General features: G+C 35.3%; 1 protein-coding gene across 3 annotated transcripts; it reads right to left on the bottom strand.

The window, feature by feature from the left end:
• Positions 1 to 1,490: 1,490 nt before the first annotated feature.
• LOC107780486 (uncharacterized) lies at positions 1,491 to 11,086 on the bottom strand. 3 transcript variants are annotated; one of them, XM_016601036.2, is made up of 10 exons: positions 10,817 to 11,064; positions 8,902 to 9,073; positions 8,696 to 8,818; positions 8,227 to 8,329; positions 6,152 to 6,259; positions 4,195 to 4,304; positions 3,978 to 4,085; positions 3,841 to 3,886; positions 3,462 to 3,593; positions 1,491 to 2,016 (listed from the first exon to the last, which is right to left on the bottom strand). In XM_016601036.2, exons 3-10 carry the CDS (start codon positions 8,782 to 8,784, stop codon positions 1,933 to 1,935), a joined length of 780 nt encoding a protein of 259 aa, XP_016456522.2. In that variant the 5' UTR covers positions 8,785 to 8,818; positions 8,902 to 9,073; positions 10,817 to 11,064; the 3' UTR covers positions 1,491 to 1,932. The 3 variants fall into 3 exon arrangements, with proteins under 3 accessions (XP_016456522.2, XP_016456521.2, XP_075084426.1); XM_016601035.2 differs by lacking the exons at positions 8,696 to 8,818; positions 8,902 to 9,073 and having other exon boundaries at positions 10,817 to 11,086; XM_075228325.1 differs by lacking the exons at positions 8,902 to 9,073; positions 10,817 to 11,064 and having other exon boundaries at positions 8,696 to 8,874.
• Between the last annotated feature and the right edge of the window lie 2,738 nt (positions 11,087 to 13,824).

Here is a 13,824-nt window from a genome sequence, read left to right on the forward strand (position 1 = left end):
CCCTTTTACCTGGTGTGGCAGTAAACTTTCTCCTTTCTTGATTAGTTTTAAATACTTGCGTTCTTTGTGATTTTTCTCATAGAACAAAACAAGGGAAAGGAGCTGTATTTTATTTCGCTATCTTTCTTCATCTTTCTAACTTTTTCTATTTCCATTCCCTTATATAGTTTTCATAGAAGCAAAAATCTGAGACTTTGATGCCATAGACTTGGAGAAGTCACTAGGCAACTAGACTAACTTGACCAAATTCTGAGTGTGAGATTTCCCTTGGAGTCGAACTCAAAATAGACCATTTTTAGGAGTATTTAAATTGGCACACAATATTAATATGGGTTCTACAAAAGTACCTGACTTATATGTGTCAGGCAGAAAGAGCAAAAATATCATCAATACTGAATTAGCCGAGTACTTAGTTTGTCTGAAATTTAAACTAAAAATCTTAACTTCAGGACAATTCATGATATTTTTGCCCTAAAAGATTAAACTGAAAAACTGAAATTTAAGACACTGGCTAAGTCCTAAATAGCGGCCCTTCAAAGTGGCTACCTGATGTCATTTCTACAAAGTAATAAGTCGGAGTAGGAGGTTTAAAAATTATACTTAGAAAAAACAAAGAGTGAGGTAAATCACTTTAGTATCCCAAAAACGAGACAAGATACTTGAGAAAATTCTTTATATGTTCTTTACACCTAGGGGTGTGACCTAATATCAATAAAGTATGTAGAGAATTATAAAAACTCATGTTCAAATCCCAACCAAGAATAAACACACTAGGTGATTCACTCTATCTGTCCATATCTCATGGACAAAGTTACCATTTTACTAAGTACCTACTCCCGGAGGCGGATGTAGTGTAATATCCGGCGGATGTAGTGTAATATTTACGAGTTCAATTGAACCCATAACTTTTGACGCGGAGTAAAAATTTATATGTAAAATTTTATTAAAATTGCAAAAATAATAAATGTGAACCCATAACTTTAAAAATATAATGGGTTTAATGTTAAAAACATTAAAATTGAACCCATAAGATTTAAATCCTGGATCCGCCTCTGCCTACGCTGGTGAGATTTCATAGGTAGTCAGGAACCCTGTGAAATAGTCTAGAGCACGTGAGAAAATTCTGGAACAAACAAGAAACTGGTACCTCAATAATTTATTAGCTAATAAGACTCAGTTTAAAAGGTTAAAACGAATGTTACTAGAACTTTCTTTTCTTTATTCATTTCATTTTTAATTTACCTTTGTTCAACAAAAAGGCCCAGAAAAGGAACCCGAAGGCCCAAAAGGATGATATGGATGAAGCAATAGTTTTCCAGCTTATTACGGTATTACCATCACTATAAGACCACAATTTCTTGGACAATTCAACAGCTATGCTTTCTAATAGGGTCATAACTTGTTAATCCTGGAGGCATAATCGAAAATGAGGTAATGAATAGACCCAAAAATAGCAGAACTAATAGGCAATAGCATGAAATATTTAGGTAGTCTAATAAATCTTTGTTTTCCTTTATATTTGTCATTGGTCAGAGAGCCACTTTCTATGTTTAACAATCATAGAAAAGCTACATCATCCTACCCAAACCACCACCCTCCCCGGTCACATGTCGGAGAAGAGAAGGGGTGAAATGAGAGGTTCAAAAAACATTCTGCAGTAAGTTCTATATCACAAACAACAAACTATATCATGAAGGATCACATTACAACCACATAAATAGTAATTACAGACTTGAACTGGAAAGAATCAAGCTCACCAACTTGTAAGTTCAAAGTCCAGATTGGCACCTTTGAGATTGCATTGAGGTGTTAGCTTTGCCACGCTTCTCATGTCCGACTATGTGAGTCGTATTCTTTCATAGACTGTTGGTTTGATTCGAGTACACAACTTTCTTCATGTACGGTTATCGGGAAAAGATCTGGTTCCATATCTCATGCTTTCCAAACTCGGACTGTGCTATCTACAGAAGAAGTTATCATGCAGCTTTCTTTTGGGTGATAACTTACGCTAGTTACCTGCAAGGGAGAAGCAACTATTTGATCTCTTCATGCATTAGAATTACTCCAAATTATTTAAGCTTTTCTATCATTCCTATAGCACGTTGGATCACTTGAGATGAGTGTGAACATGTAACACCTGAAAATCTTATGCATAATGTAACCATTTAATCAAGTTTCTTCAGGTCAGAAAGCTACCATGGGATCGAGAAATCATCAGACTGAGCTTTGAATATACTGATCAGGAAGAAGGTTAAGAAAGCAGTAATGCATGATTATATTTCAAATATTAGCCAGAAGGGACTTTTTTTTCTACTCAGTATGTGGGCTTGTCCCATATAAAAACTTATTTACTTGTCGACCAGAAAACAACTTCAACGAAAAGTAAGAAGGTGACCAAGAATTTATGAAGATCGAAGGATAACCAAGTATATAGTATTTTATGCCAAATACAGTACATAATACACAGCATGCTGCCATTGAAATGGATGGAGCTAACTGAGGGCCACATGTAGGAGCAAACAGATTTAGGTGCCTATCTGCAAGTATATATTGGATAAAGAACATCAGAAGCACTCAAAACTTCTATCTCTAAAGCCTATATCTTTTTTTAATTTTTACCCCTCTCTATTCTTTTGTAGTGGGTGGTCTACCTTACGATGCTGGACCAACTCTTTCACCTCTTTTGGTAAGAATAGCTTGAGTAAGAATATCTAAAACGTCTACATATCCTTAATGAAGTAGACCAAATAGGCTCTTTTCAAAAAATTTAACAATTGCCTACTCAATTAATGTTTTAAGCTTTTGAATTCCTAAATCCATTAACAAAAGAGAAAGAAACAAAAGCTACAAATGACTTCCTTTTCTCCTTTGCTATAAACAAAGTATATATTTTTGGAATAGCTGGGATGTTGTTGGAAGGTGCTTTTGTGATTTAAACAATTACAGCAACAACAACCAAGCCTCAACCCCAAACTCAAGTTTGGGTCGGCTATATGAATCCTTACTTATCATGTCTTTCCATTTAAGCACATATCAGGCCAATTTTATACTGTGATATGAATTATCAAAAGAAAAATTATTCTTCTAAAGGGCTTTAACAAATTTTACTAGAAGTGAATGATTAAGATGAAGGCATACAAGGCTATCTGGTGTACAACAACAACAACAACCAAAAAAAACTCAATGTAATCCCACAGGTGGGGTCTGGTGAGGATAGTGTGTACGCAGACGTTCCCCCTACCTTGAGAAAGTAGAAAGGCTGTTTCCGGTAGACCCTCTATCTGGTGTAACAGAAGTAAATAGCGCAAAGAATAGAATAAGGCCCAATGAGGAGATTAAATTGATTTTTCCTAACTAGTGACGTTTAGGATTAAATTGCTATTTCCTAATTAATCAGGTGCGGGATCCTACAGGAAATAGAATATGTTGCGTAGCTAGATGCATCTACAATAATACTTTACCACTAAATCATGAGCTCGGAAGCTGGACACAACTGACGCGTCGACCAGATCCCAGAAGTAAATATAGCCATCTTCCGAGCCGCCAGCCACATGTGCATCACTGTTTGTGAGGCAGCAATCTGTTTTAAAAGACTGCAAGGAGAAAACAGTACAACAGAATAAGCTAGGGGCTATTACACCACTCTACCTGGAAAGTAGACAAAATCAAGAAAAGCAAAAGGAGAACCACCAAAGTGCCAAAGTCGGGAATGGATCTTTAAGAAAACAGTTCCTATTTATTTATTTATTTATTTATTTATTTTACTTTTTGTAACAGATAGAAGAAATGATTGCTATAAGAACAATAGACCACCACTCAGAACCAGGTTTCCGTCCTAACCTTGCAAATATGACCCTTATATTCTTGCAATAGTTCGCCACTAGACCTGTTGAAAGCAATTAAAAACAAGATGGTATGAATAACAAGGGTTACCAAAAGGCAAAGGAACAAGATGCCAGACTTGCAAAAGAAATTACCTATCCAGAAGTCGAAGGGTTGAATCTAAGCAACTTGCTAATATACAGTTGCCATCATTTGAAAGAGAGATACAGTTGACAGGTTGCCCAAAATTATCAGATATCTCTCTACAGTAAAAATATACATTACATTAACTAACAATCCTTTTCGAATATAACATCCCGGAGCAGAAATGTGAAAGGAAATTTGCGATTTTAACATACAGGCAGTACATACCTACCAACTCTGATGTCAAATGTTCGAACAGTTCCGTCAACACTTCCAGCAATTATCTCAGTTTTTGTGAGACAAATAGACATGACACTATCTAGAAAGGTATCAATGATCTGCGAATTTAACAAAACAGAAGCTCAAATATGTGTTTCGTTAAAAGACCAAAGAAAAAAAGCTCAAATCTTATCCAGCAAATAGAAGATGGCCACCAAGAGCCTTGTAATAAAGGAGGAATATTTGTTCGACACCCAAAAAGTAGGCTAATTCAACGGTCCTTTGTTCAACTTCTCATGGCGACAAATTTTCGTCACTATGTTCCTTTTGTACATTTCGTGGAATCTGACATATCTTGGCCAAATCCATCCATCCAGAGGCGGATCCAAGATTTCAAGAGGATGAGTGCACTATTGTAAAGAGGTGGATATAGAATTTATATTTGACCGGTTTAACTTTAGGTTCTTAGCATGAACCCATTACACTTTTGAAAATATAGTATCAAAATTATATTCTTTTTAAATTGATAAGGATTTTCACATATATATCTATAATCCGAGTTGAAAACAAGACCGTCTGGAGCGAGATTTGAACCGCCAATTTCACATGTAGATGTTCACCCAATAATTATTGTACCATAGGAGTCTTTGAGCTTGGGTGCACACACATATATCTAAGTAAGTTTAAATAGATATAACATTGTTATACATAGTTTAGAAGAGGAGAATGAGTTCACGTGAACCCACATCTCTTAAGCTAGATACGCCCCTGTCTCCATTCCTCCCTCACTCACTCAGTTTTCCTTGTTCCCGTTTGATTACCTGTGGAGTATTGAAACTGAAAATAGTCCATGGACTGGATCCTATACTACATTCTGCATTGAGTGTGGAGTGTTGAAACTGAAAATAGTCCATGGACTGTATCTTATAGTACCTAAGTTGCTCGGACACGGGTGCGGGTGTCCGACACGGGTGCGGATCTAGAGGTCGGATCCTTCGAGATGTAAATTTTAAAATTCGAGGATACGGATACGGGTGCAGGGATCCGACTAAAAATAATTCAAAAGAAAATATAAAAATATCTTTAAATTATGATAAATTTTGTGGAATATTTAAGTATAGCTTGTAAAATGTCGATTTCTTTTTATTCTCAAATTATAGATAAGTAAAGGATTGATTTCTTAGATAAGGTATGCTATTTTCTTCAAATTTATCCTAGTTCTGGTTCTGATTTTGGGAATCAAATTGTATCTCGTGTCGAATATTTCCGTCCGTTGTGATCAAAGTACCCAAAATTTCGTGTCGAATATTTCCGTCCGTTGTGATCAAAGTACCCAAAATTATTTGACCAGATCCGGTACGGATCCCATACCCACACCCATACTAGTGTCGTGTCGACACGGGTGCAGCACCTAAATTGCCATGTCGGAGCAACTTAGTCTTATACTACATTCTGCATTGAGTTTTTTTCCGTGTACCGTCCTACCAGTTAAAGATCAAGTAGTTTTTGTTTCTTCCTGTATGTTTTACTTCTAAATCAAGTTAAAAAGTAGATTAGATGAGGAACAGAGTATTAACATAATCCAATTTGAAGATGTGTTCTTTTTTTTCCGACTTCCTGTGCTGGTCCCTGCAGTGTTACAGGGAACTGAAGTAGAAGAGACAATAATCTTCCAAGGGCAGCAATGGATGGATGTTTTTGAGGTTCAATTGTGGAACAAGTCCTTCCTTCCATCTGAAACACTGTAAGAGATCAAAGCACCGTTTACAACTCAACAACCATCCTCAAATCACATCGGCCTAGACATGGTATTTAACAAGAAAAGATTTTACACTTCATTGTCCACTCAATTTATTTCCTCAGATCTAATCTTATTTGGTTTAGCTGAAGTTTAATCCTAACTTTCTAGTTCTACTGAGAATGTTTACCTAGATAGATCTTGCAAATCAAAGAGGAATTTATTCACCTGGATTGGTTCAGTGCTATGAGATCTGCAATCCCAAACACGCAATGATTTATCATATCCTGCTGATACTACAACAGAAGCATACTCATTAAACTTCACAGCATTCACCTGGCAGAGATGGAAGAAGACAAAACTGTTACCCAACCAGTGGATGCACTGCTGAATCATTTAGATGCAAGGTAGAACAATTAGGGATTATGCTTGAAAATCAAGATACTGGCTTCTAGCAAAACCTACCAAAAATAGGCTCTCTTTAAAAACCTGAACGGCTCTTTTTCTTACAAGTACTCTGAGCTAAATTAAGGTGCTGATACACAATCACATTAGTTTGATTTAGAATTGTGCATTATAAGATCATACATTAAGATAGTGAAACAAACACTTATCAGAACTGCCGCTGAAAGTTTCAGAAAAGGTAACAGAAAAATGACCTCCAAGGCCCCAATCACGAAGGAAATGCCAATAGGAAAAGGTATGAGTATAATTGAAACAAATACGGGCCAGATTTGCTGTTGTTGCTAAAACTTGAAAAGCACAAAAGAACCCATTCACCGGGATTAACCCTAGAACTTGAAAAGCACAAAGAACCCATTCACCAGGATTAACCCAAAGTTGAGGCTTTGAAGCATCCATAAAAGTAAAATAGAGCTTTACAAAAACATAAATATGAACTACAAACTCTCGAAAAAGTAATAGTTATAAAGTAAAAGAATTCCAAATAGAGGATACTAGTAACAACTTGACACTTCAAGGCAAACAAGATATACAATTTCTTTTTTTTTAATAAAGTTAGCAAACACGAATCAAACAAAAGAGGTAATCATCAAATTCTTTTATTGGTGAGATACATGATGATAGAACAGCTATAGCTTCAACACCTTCAAATTAATAGCCAAATATATACCTGAACACCTAAAAGAATTTCTAGTCAGCCATTTTAACAAAATGCTGGGTTTCTTTCTATTCATGTACATATTCTACATTGATATGTAGGAAGCTTAAGACTGTCAAAAAGCGCAGCATAAATTTGTAGATGCATTGTCTTCTTGACTATTTTTTGTTGTCTATGTACTAGGCCAGATTCGGATTTCAGATTCTTATTTAAAGTTCATGCTAAGCAAAGCAAGAAGCAGTTCTGAATAAGACCAAGCATGATTAAGACTTCAATACTAAAAGTAATCAAGAAAGGACCACATTAAATGTGATCCAGTTGCGGAAGTCTCCACAGTGAAATGAAATTGAAATTTGATCACAAACATAATAACAAACATATCAAAGCACACACAAAAGAGTGGAATCTTAAAACGGCAAGATAAATATACTCCTGGGCCATGAACCTTTGACATTTTACCACCTGTTTACATTGAATAACTTAGAATACACAGATTATCAAGAACTTTGACCCTATATTTGACATCGGCTTCATTTATGATGGCGTAAATGTTTTCAGATGTGTTTTACCCCTTCCAAGTACTTTCTACAACTTAGTTGCCTTATTTGGACAATCTCTTTGAATGAAGAAACTTTTTTTTATGAAGTAATGAAGACACTATTATTATTATAATTATCATTTCGATAAGTTGAGTGAAGAAGCTATTACACCACGACAAGGATAGTGATTCACATTTCCAGTGGTAGTCATTGCGTGCTTGCTCTTAATAGAATTCATACTAAGACTAGTCTTCACTACACACCACTACCACCACTAAGCATTGCCATGGACCATCAGAATTATCAGCTACAAATTAACACAATCTTCGACAGCTAATCCTATCATCATCAATTCACCGTCACCACTCCATCACCGCCTAGTATAGCTTAATGCCAACCTATATTTCCTGAAACCGCTGCAATACAATCCCACCCTGCACCCCCTTCTTTTTTAACAGATTCCTTCTTAAGGGAGTTTCCTATAAATTGTTTCAATGGTTATACCTGATACTTTCTCAGAAAATGTTTGTGAAAAAGATCGGCCTCCATATAGTATACTGATTTGAACAGACCTTCGAGTATTATACTCATTAAAATTTCCAACAAACCTTTCTTTGCATTCTAAATTAGGAATAAGAATCAACCTCACTGTCATGGCCACGAAATTTGCGAATTACACGACCTGTTGATACATCCCAATAAAATACTTGTCGATCGCCACCACATGAACAAAGTTTTGAATTATCCCTACAATATTAAAACAGTAGAAGCATGCGAGCCATCAAAAATTTGCATCACCAAAACATCTTTGGAATCAGGCCAAACGAATGATAAAAATAAACCATAAAAGCTAAAATCTAGGGACTTGAATACTTGATTATACAAAAGGAGATAATATCCAACATAAACATATACATGCATGCATGATCTGTTGTTATTTCTCTACAAGTGTGCATGATATATTACTATTTACTACTCTTAACTCAAAATTTTGTTCTTTGCCTTGACTTCTCCCTTTTTTATCAGTAGATTGTCTTTTCTCTTTTATTCATTATCAGATCACCAGATGACAAAGACAGAAACGTATAGCACTTAGAAATTTAAGCTTTATACCAGGTTCTAGTTGAAAAGTTGAAAGTCCTGGGTAACAAAAGGTTCAAGTGCTTCTTTTGGAGTAGGAATCTGGAAGCACATGCACTCATTCGGAGCAACTTTAATGAAGTTCTGGTTTCTCACCTGGAAATGTTAGGAAAATTAGATTTTGGGAGGATGCTTGGTTGGGGCACTCCCCTTTAAAAGACTTGTTTCATGAGACTTACAGCATATCCTCTCTACATAGTGCTGTGATAGCTGAGTTATCTACTGCTCAAGGGCGGGATCTCTTCTCAGAAGAAACTTGAATGATTGGGAAGTACAAAGTACATGTCAACTTCTACATTTGCTTGGTAACACCAACACCTCTCTGAACCAATCAAAGATTGATTCCATTACCTGGAGGGTTAAAAAAAGGTATTTATTCGATTAAATCATGCTACAAGTGGCTACCCTCTTTTGACAATAGAGATTTTGGCCATGGAAGAAGATTTGGCACAACACAGTGCCCCTGAAGGTATCTTGTTTCACTTGGTTAGTGGTTAGAGAAGCCTGTCTCACTCAAATAAACCTTATGTGGTCTCCAACTTTGAAGCAGATGGCCCCCTTTGCAAAGAACATCCTGAAGATGTCGGTAATTTGTTCTTGCATTGTAAGGTCACTCAGATGCTGTGGATCATGTTCTTTGGTATTTTGGGAGTAGCTTGGCCTATGCAAAACTCTACTGTGGAGTTTTTGAAGAGTTAGAACAGATAGAGGCTAAGCATTCAATAAAAAAAAAACTTAGAACACGATTCCCATTGCTATTTAGTGGACGATTTGGACGGCAAAACTACAGAACTTTTTTTTTTTTGTGAAAGAAGAAACTACAGAATTTTTGAAGGCAGATCAACAAATACACTTAGCCTTAAGTTGAGAAATCTTTCTTTGCTTTTTTTTTGGTGCTATCTGATCTTTATAAAAGATAAAGATGGGGATTTTAACAATTTGTAACTATGTTTCGACACACTAGCTTAGTGCTGTGCTTCGCTTTTGTTACTGATACAAAAAAGTTTATCTTTTCACCAAGTTTGGAAGCAAGATGAAACAGCAACTCATATTCTATCTTCAGGTGCTGAACCTGCCACACTCCGTCTAAGATATTTACTCACAGGTTTCACCTAAATATTAATCTAAACAGGAATAAACTAAGTCTCAGGTTTTCCTCACCAGCTCTTGTAAAACATCCATGGATCTTCTTATGCATTAACACTGAGCTTGATTGGAGTAAATGAGGAAGGGTGGAAGGAGAGCTATTTCTTTTTGGTGCGCCGACTACTTGTATAGATTATTGGGTGGCTTTTGTAAGAACCATATATTGGTGTAGGCAGTGGCGGAGCTAGAATTTTCGTTAAGGGGTGTCAAAATATATAAAAGTAAACATACCGGAAAATTAAGAGGAGTCAATACATAGTATATATACATATATATTTTTTTACCTACCTACACAGTGTATTTTCCCCGCGAAGGGGTGTCATTCCTGTAAGGTGGCTCCGCCACTGGGTGTAGGTTCTTTCTTTTTGGTATATTGCTTCTATAGGTAAAAGAGGAGGGTAAGTGAACATGTGATGGATTGGATACCTTTCTATATTCAGCTTTTTTCAAACATCCAAAGGTGGATGTGAGGGAAGAAGTATATACTTCCTCGATCCAAATACAATGTCAATTTCTTTTCCCAGGAAGATGGAAACAGTATTTCAATGTCAACATTTCATCTTTTAGTTCGTGTCAGAATTATGTCCACTTTTGCTAGAATAAAGTATTCACATAATCACATGTAATATAATCTTAAAAGGTTTTCCAAGGAAAACCCTTTAATAATCGTCCAGATTTATTTTTCTCTACTTTGTACTACAGAACCCCAAAAATGTGATTATTCACATTCTCCAGCTGAACAAAGTATGATCCTTTTCTCTCTATTATTTCTTCTTCTTCTTTTGTTTTTTGAACGGTTAAACTGACCTTGATCAAGTATATATTCAACAAAATAAGCAATTCAAAAGAAAGTTCATATATTATAGTAATTCCCAGCTTAATCACCACATACAGATATTGAAAAAAAATTAAGAGAGAAGAAGAAATAGAAAAAGAGAAGAATGCTACTGAGTGACGTGGACATCGCGGACTTCACGGCCGTGAGCTTTGTAAGTTTTGATGTGAATTCCACGGTGAGGATTCCATAGCCGTATGGTACGGTCCTTGCCGCAGCTCAGGATGTACTCACCATTGCTGTTGAACCTTGCCGCTAATACTGCTCCGGCGTGCCCTTCCAGCACGTGTACCTTTTGCTTCGGCAATTGTACAGCGGTCATCTTTGCCGGTAACGACAATGGAGTTTTTCAGTTTCGCGCAGGAGCTCAATTTGCTCTATAGGAACCCAAATATTGAGAAATTTGTCTGTTGTTCAATAATGGGCTATAAGCCCAATAAGACTTTGGGGCTAGCTTGATGAAAGCCCACATAATTATATAGATCCAACAATAATTCTAGAAGAATTAACCCAAATAGTCGTCCGCACAACCGCTTAAACTAAAAATAATCGGTGGATGGATAATATATGTATAATATGTGTAATCGTATATAACTACTCCCTACGGTCCAGAATAAGTGACCAATTTTCCTTTGGCACACCCATTAAGAAAATACAAAATTCTAGACAAAAATAGTTAGTGTGACTAAACTACCCTTAATTAAATGTTGCATCATAGTTAATGTGAGGAGTAAAAAACTTTTTAGGGATACGTACATAAGGGTAATTTTGGAAAAATAAATTGAATTTTTTCTTGATTATATAAATGGAAACTTTTTTGAGACCAAAATAAAAAGACAAATTGGTCACTTATTGTGGACAGAGGGAGTAATATATAATTCATATACAGGGGCGGCCCGACCAGTTCCGTGGCCTAAAGCCAAATTTTATGAGGGGCCTTAACTTTTTTTAAAATAATTTATTTATTTGAAGTCTATTTTTCTATCGTTTCTTAGATACAAAGTTATTAATAATTTTCTTATAATCAATAACTCCTAATAAGTCTTTCTTAATTGACAATATACCTAATCTATTTAACTTTTTTCGAGACATTGTTGATATTAGGTAGGATTTTATCAATTTTAATTTTGAAAATTTCTTTCCGCTGAAGCGACGGTAGCAAGAGTATTTAACATTATTCCATAAGTAATATAGGCATTGAAAAAAGAATCAAATCTTTTTATTTGACCGAGTGTATCAATTGATCTTTTATCTTCTAATTGTACTATTTTTCTTAATATTTTTATTTTCGAAAATAAATCTAAACCACCAATATCGAATTGATTATTATGTTTTAACGAACATTCAAGATTAAGGCAATATTTTTTCAAATTTTCATCATCTGGTGATCTTAATTTTTATCGCTAAATAGAAAACCAAAAATAATTTCATATGCTTCGAATTGTTCAAATCTATTTTGAAATTTAAAAAAATAGTCGTGTCTAATATGTATAAAGTAATCAACTCCAAAGGACTCTTCGAAAGATTTTGAGATTTTATTATCAATATTCTCATCAAATTGTTACTTCCTATATCATACGTTTCTTACAAAATTCGGGTTCAATATTCATTTCAAGTGCAATTTTCGTGGCAGAAATCATAGCAATTGCAAATCCTTCTTCTCTATACCTGTTAAAGAAAGAAATTAATTTTTTTCACTTCACAGAACCATTTTTTAAACTTATACATAGCATATTAGGTGTAACCCCCCCCGACCCCCCCAACCCCCCCCCCCCCCCCACACACACACACAAATGATGGGGCCTAAAACAGTTGCTTTACTTGCTTTATGAAAGGCCGACCCAGTTCATATATATATATATATATATCAAGTATTTTTTTTTTTGTATACTTCCTAACATATTTAGTCCCACAACTCCTTTAACACGGCACTTGTATGGTTTAACACAAAACACAAGCACTTAAGGCAAAATAGGATATGTCTTAGGTCATTTCTTTTTTGCTTATGCTAGTTATAGCTTTAATTTCTTTCTACTTGCACTATATAAAATTTGTTGGTAAATGTGATACTTTTAAATTTGTACGTACATCTTAAATTCGTTAACCGAGTTTTTTTTTATTTCAGGGGCTCAATAGCAGATTTTCAAAAAACATAAAAGAGGCTAGAAGCTTTTTGCTCGCATTGTCTTTATTGAGTGTAATAAATAGTGAAAATCATCTCTACCTGAGCTGACATATTCATCGTATTTCCAAATTATAGGACTTCTCATTCAATGTTTACTTAACTATAGCATCCCATTATCTTCGTCCATGTCTTTTTGGATGCCACGCAATTACACCAAAAACATAAGTTTCAAAATGTCATTTACTCAAAGAGTCCTCTCCTCTCCCTCTAAACCCCTATAAAATCCCCTATTTTACATCCAACATTATATTCCTCATCTTTTCCTTCTGAAAAATTACACATCCATATTTCTCTTTTTCAACCATGGCTTTGAAATATTGCACTGTCTTCTTAATCATTCTTGTTTGTTCAATCTCAGATTTAAGCCTTGTTAATTCAGCTAGAGAAATACCAATACTAGCAAAACTTGACCAAGCAGATGAAGGAAGTATACTAGATTGTTGGAATGCACTTGGGGAGATAAAATCTTGCACAAATGAGATAGTTGCTTATTTCACAATTGGCACAATTGATATTGACTTACCTTGTTGCCAAGCCATTTAACATCATTGTTGGCCTACTATGCTAAGTACCCTTGGCTTCACTCCTGAACAAACTAATATTTTGAGGGGTTATTGTGATGCTTCTAATTCTGCAACTAGTAATGTTTCATCTAGTTCTAGTCCTGCTCCTTCTCCATTGGTGCTGCCTTTGGACATAAAGAATGATTAGGGAGTCTCAAATTATAGGCCAAGTTTCTTAATTACCATGCATGGTTAGAGTGCCGCTGAGTTTTCTGTAGTTTTATTGAGAAGATTAGTACGTTGGGAAAATATTGTATTTTTCCCTAGCTCCAATATATTATTATGGCTGTTAATTAATTTTGTGAAATTATTGTTTTGTCTCTTTTTTCTCAATAAATTTGGTTTAATATTTTGGTGATATAAAGATAGTAAC

Source organism: Nicotiana tabacum, chromosome 13 (assembly GCF_000715075.1).
Source record: "Nicotiana tabacum cultivar K326 chromosome 13, ASM71507v2, whole genome shotgun sequence".
Classification (NCBI taxonomy): domain Eukaryota; kingdom Viridiplantae; phylum Streptophyta; class Magnoliopsida; order Solanales; family Solanaceae; genus Nicotiana; species Nicotiana tabacum.

Bases quoted from the DNA above. Each gene is read 5' to 3' on its own strand.
- LOC107780486 (XM_016601035.2), bottom strand. From the start codon at position 11,025: ATGACCGCTGTACAATTGCCGAAGCAAAAGGTACACGTGCTGGAAGGG. The intron at 3,594-3,840 runs GTTAGGACGGAA...TTCTCCTTGCAG, and splicing joins ATAAGGGTCATATTTGCAAG to TCTTTTAAAACAGATTGCTG. The intron at 2,017-3,461 runs GTAAAGTATTAT...TCTCCCTTGCAG, and splicing joins TCCGAGCTCATGATTTAGTG to GTAACTAGCGTAAGTTATCA.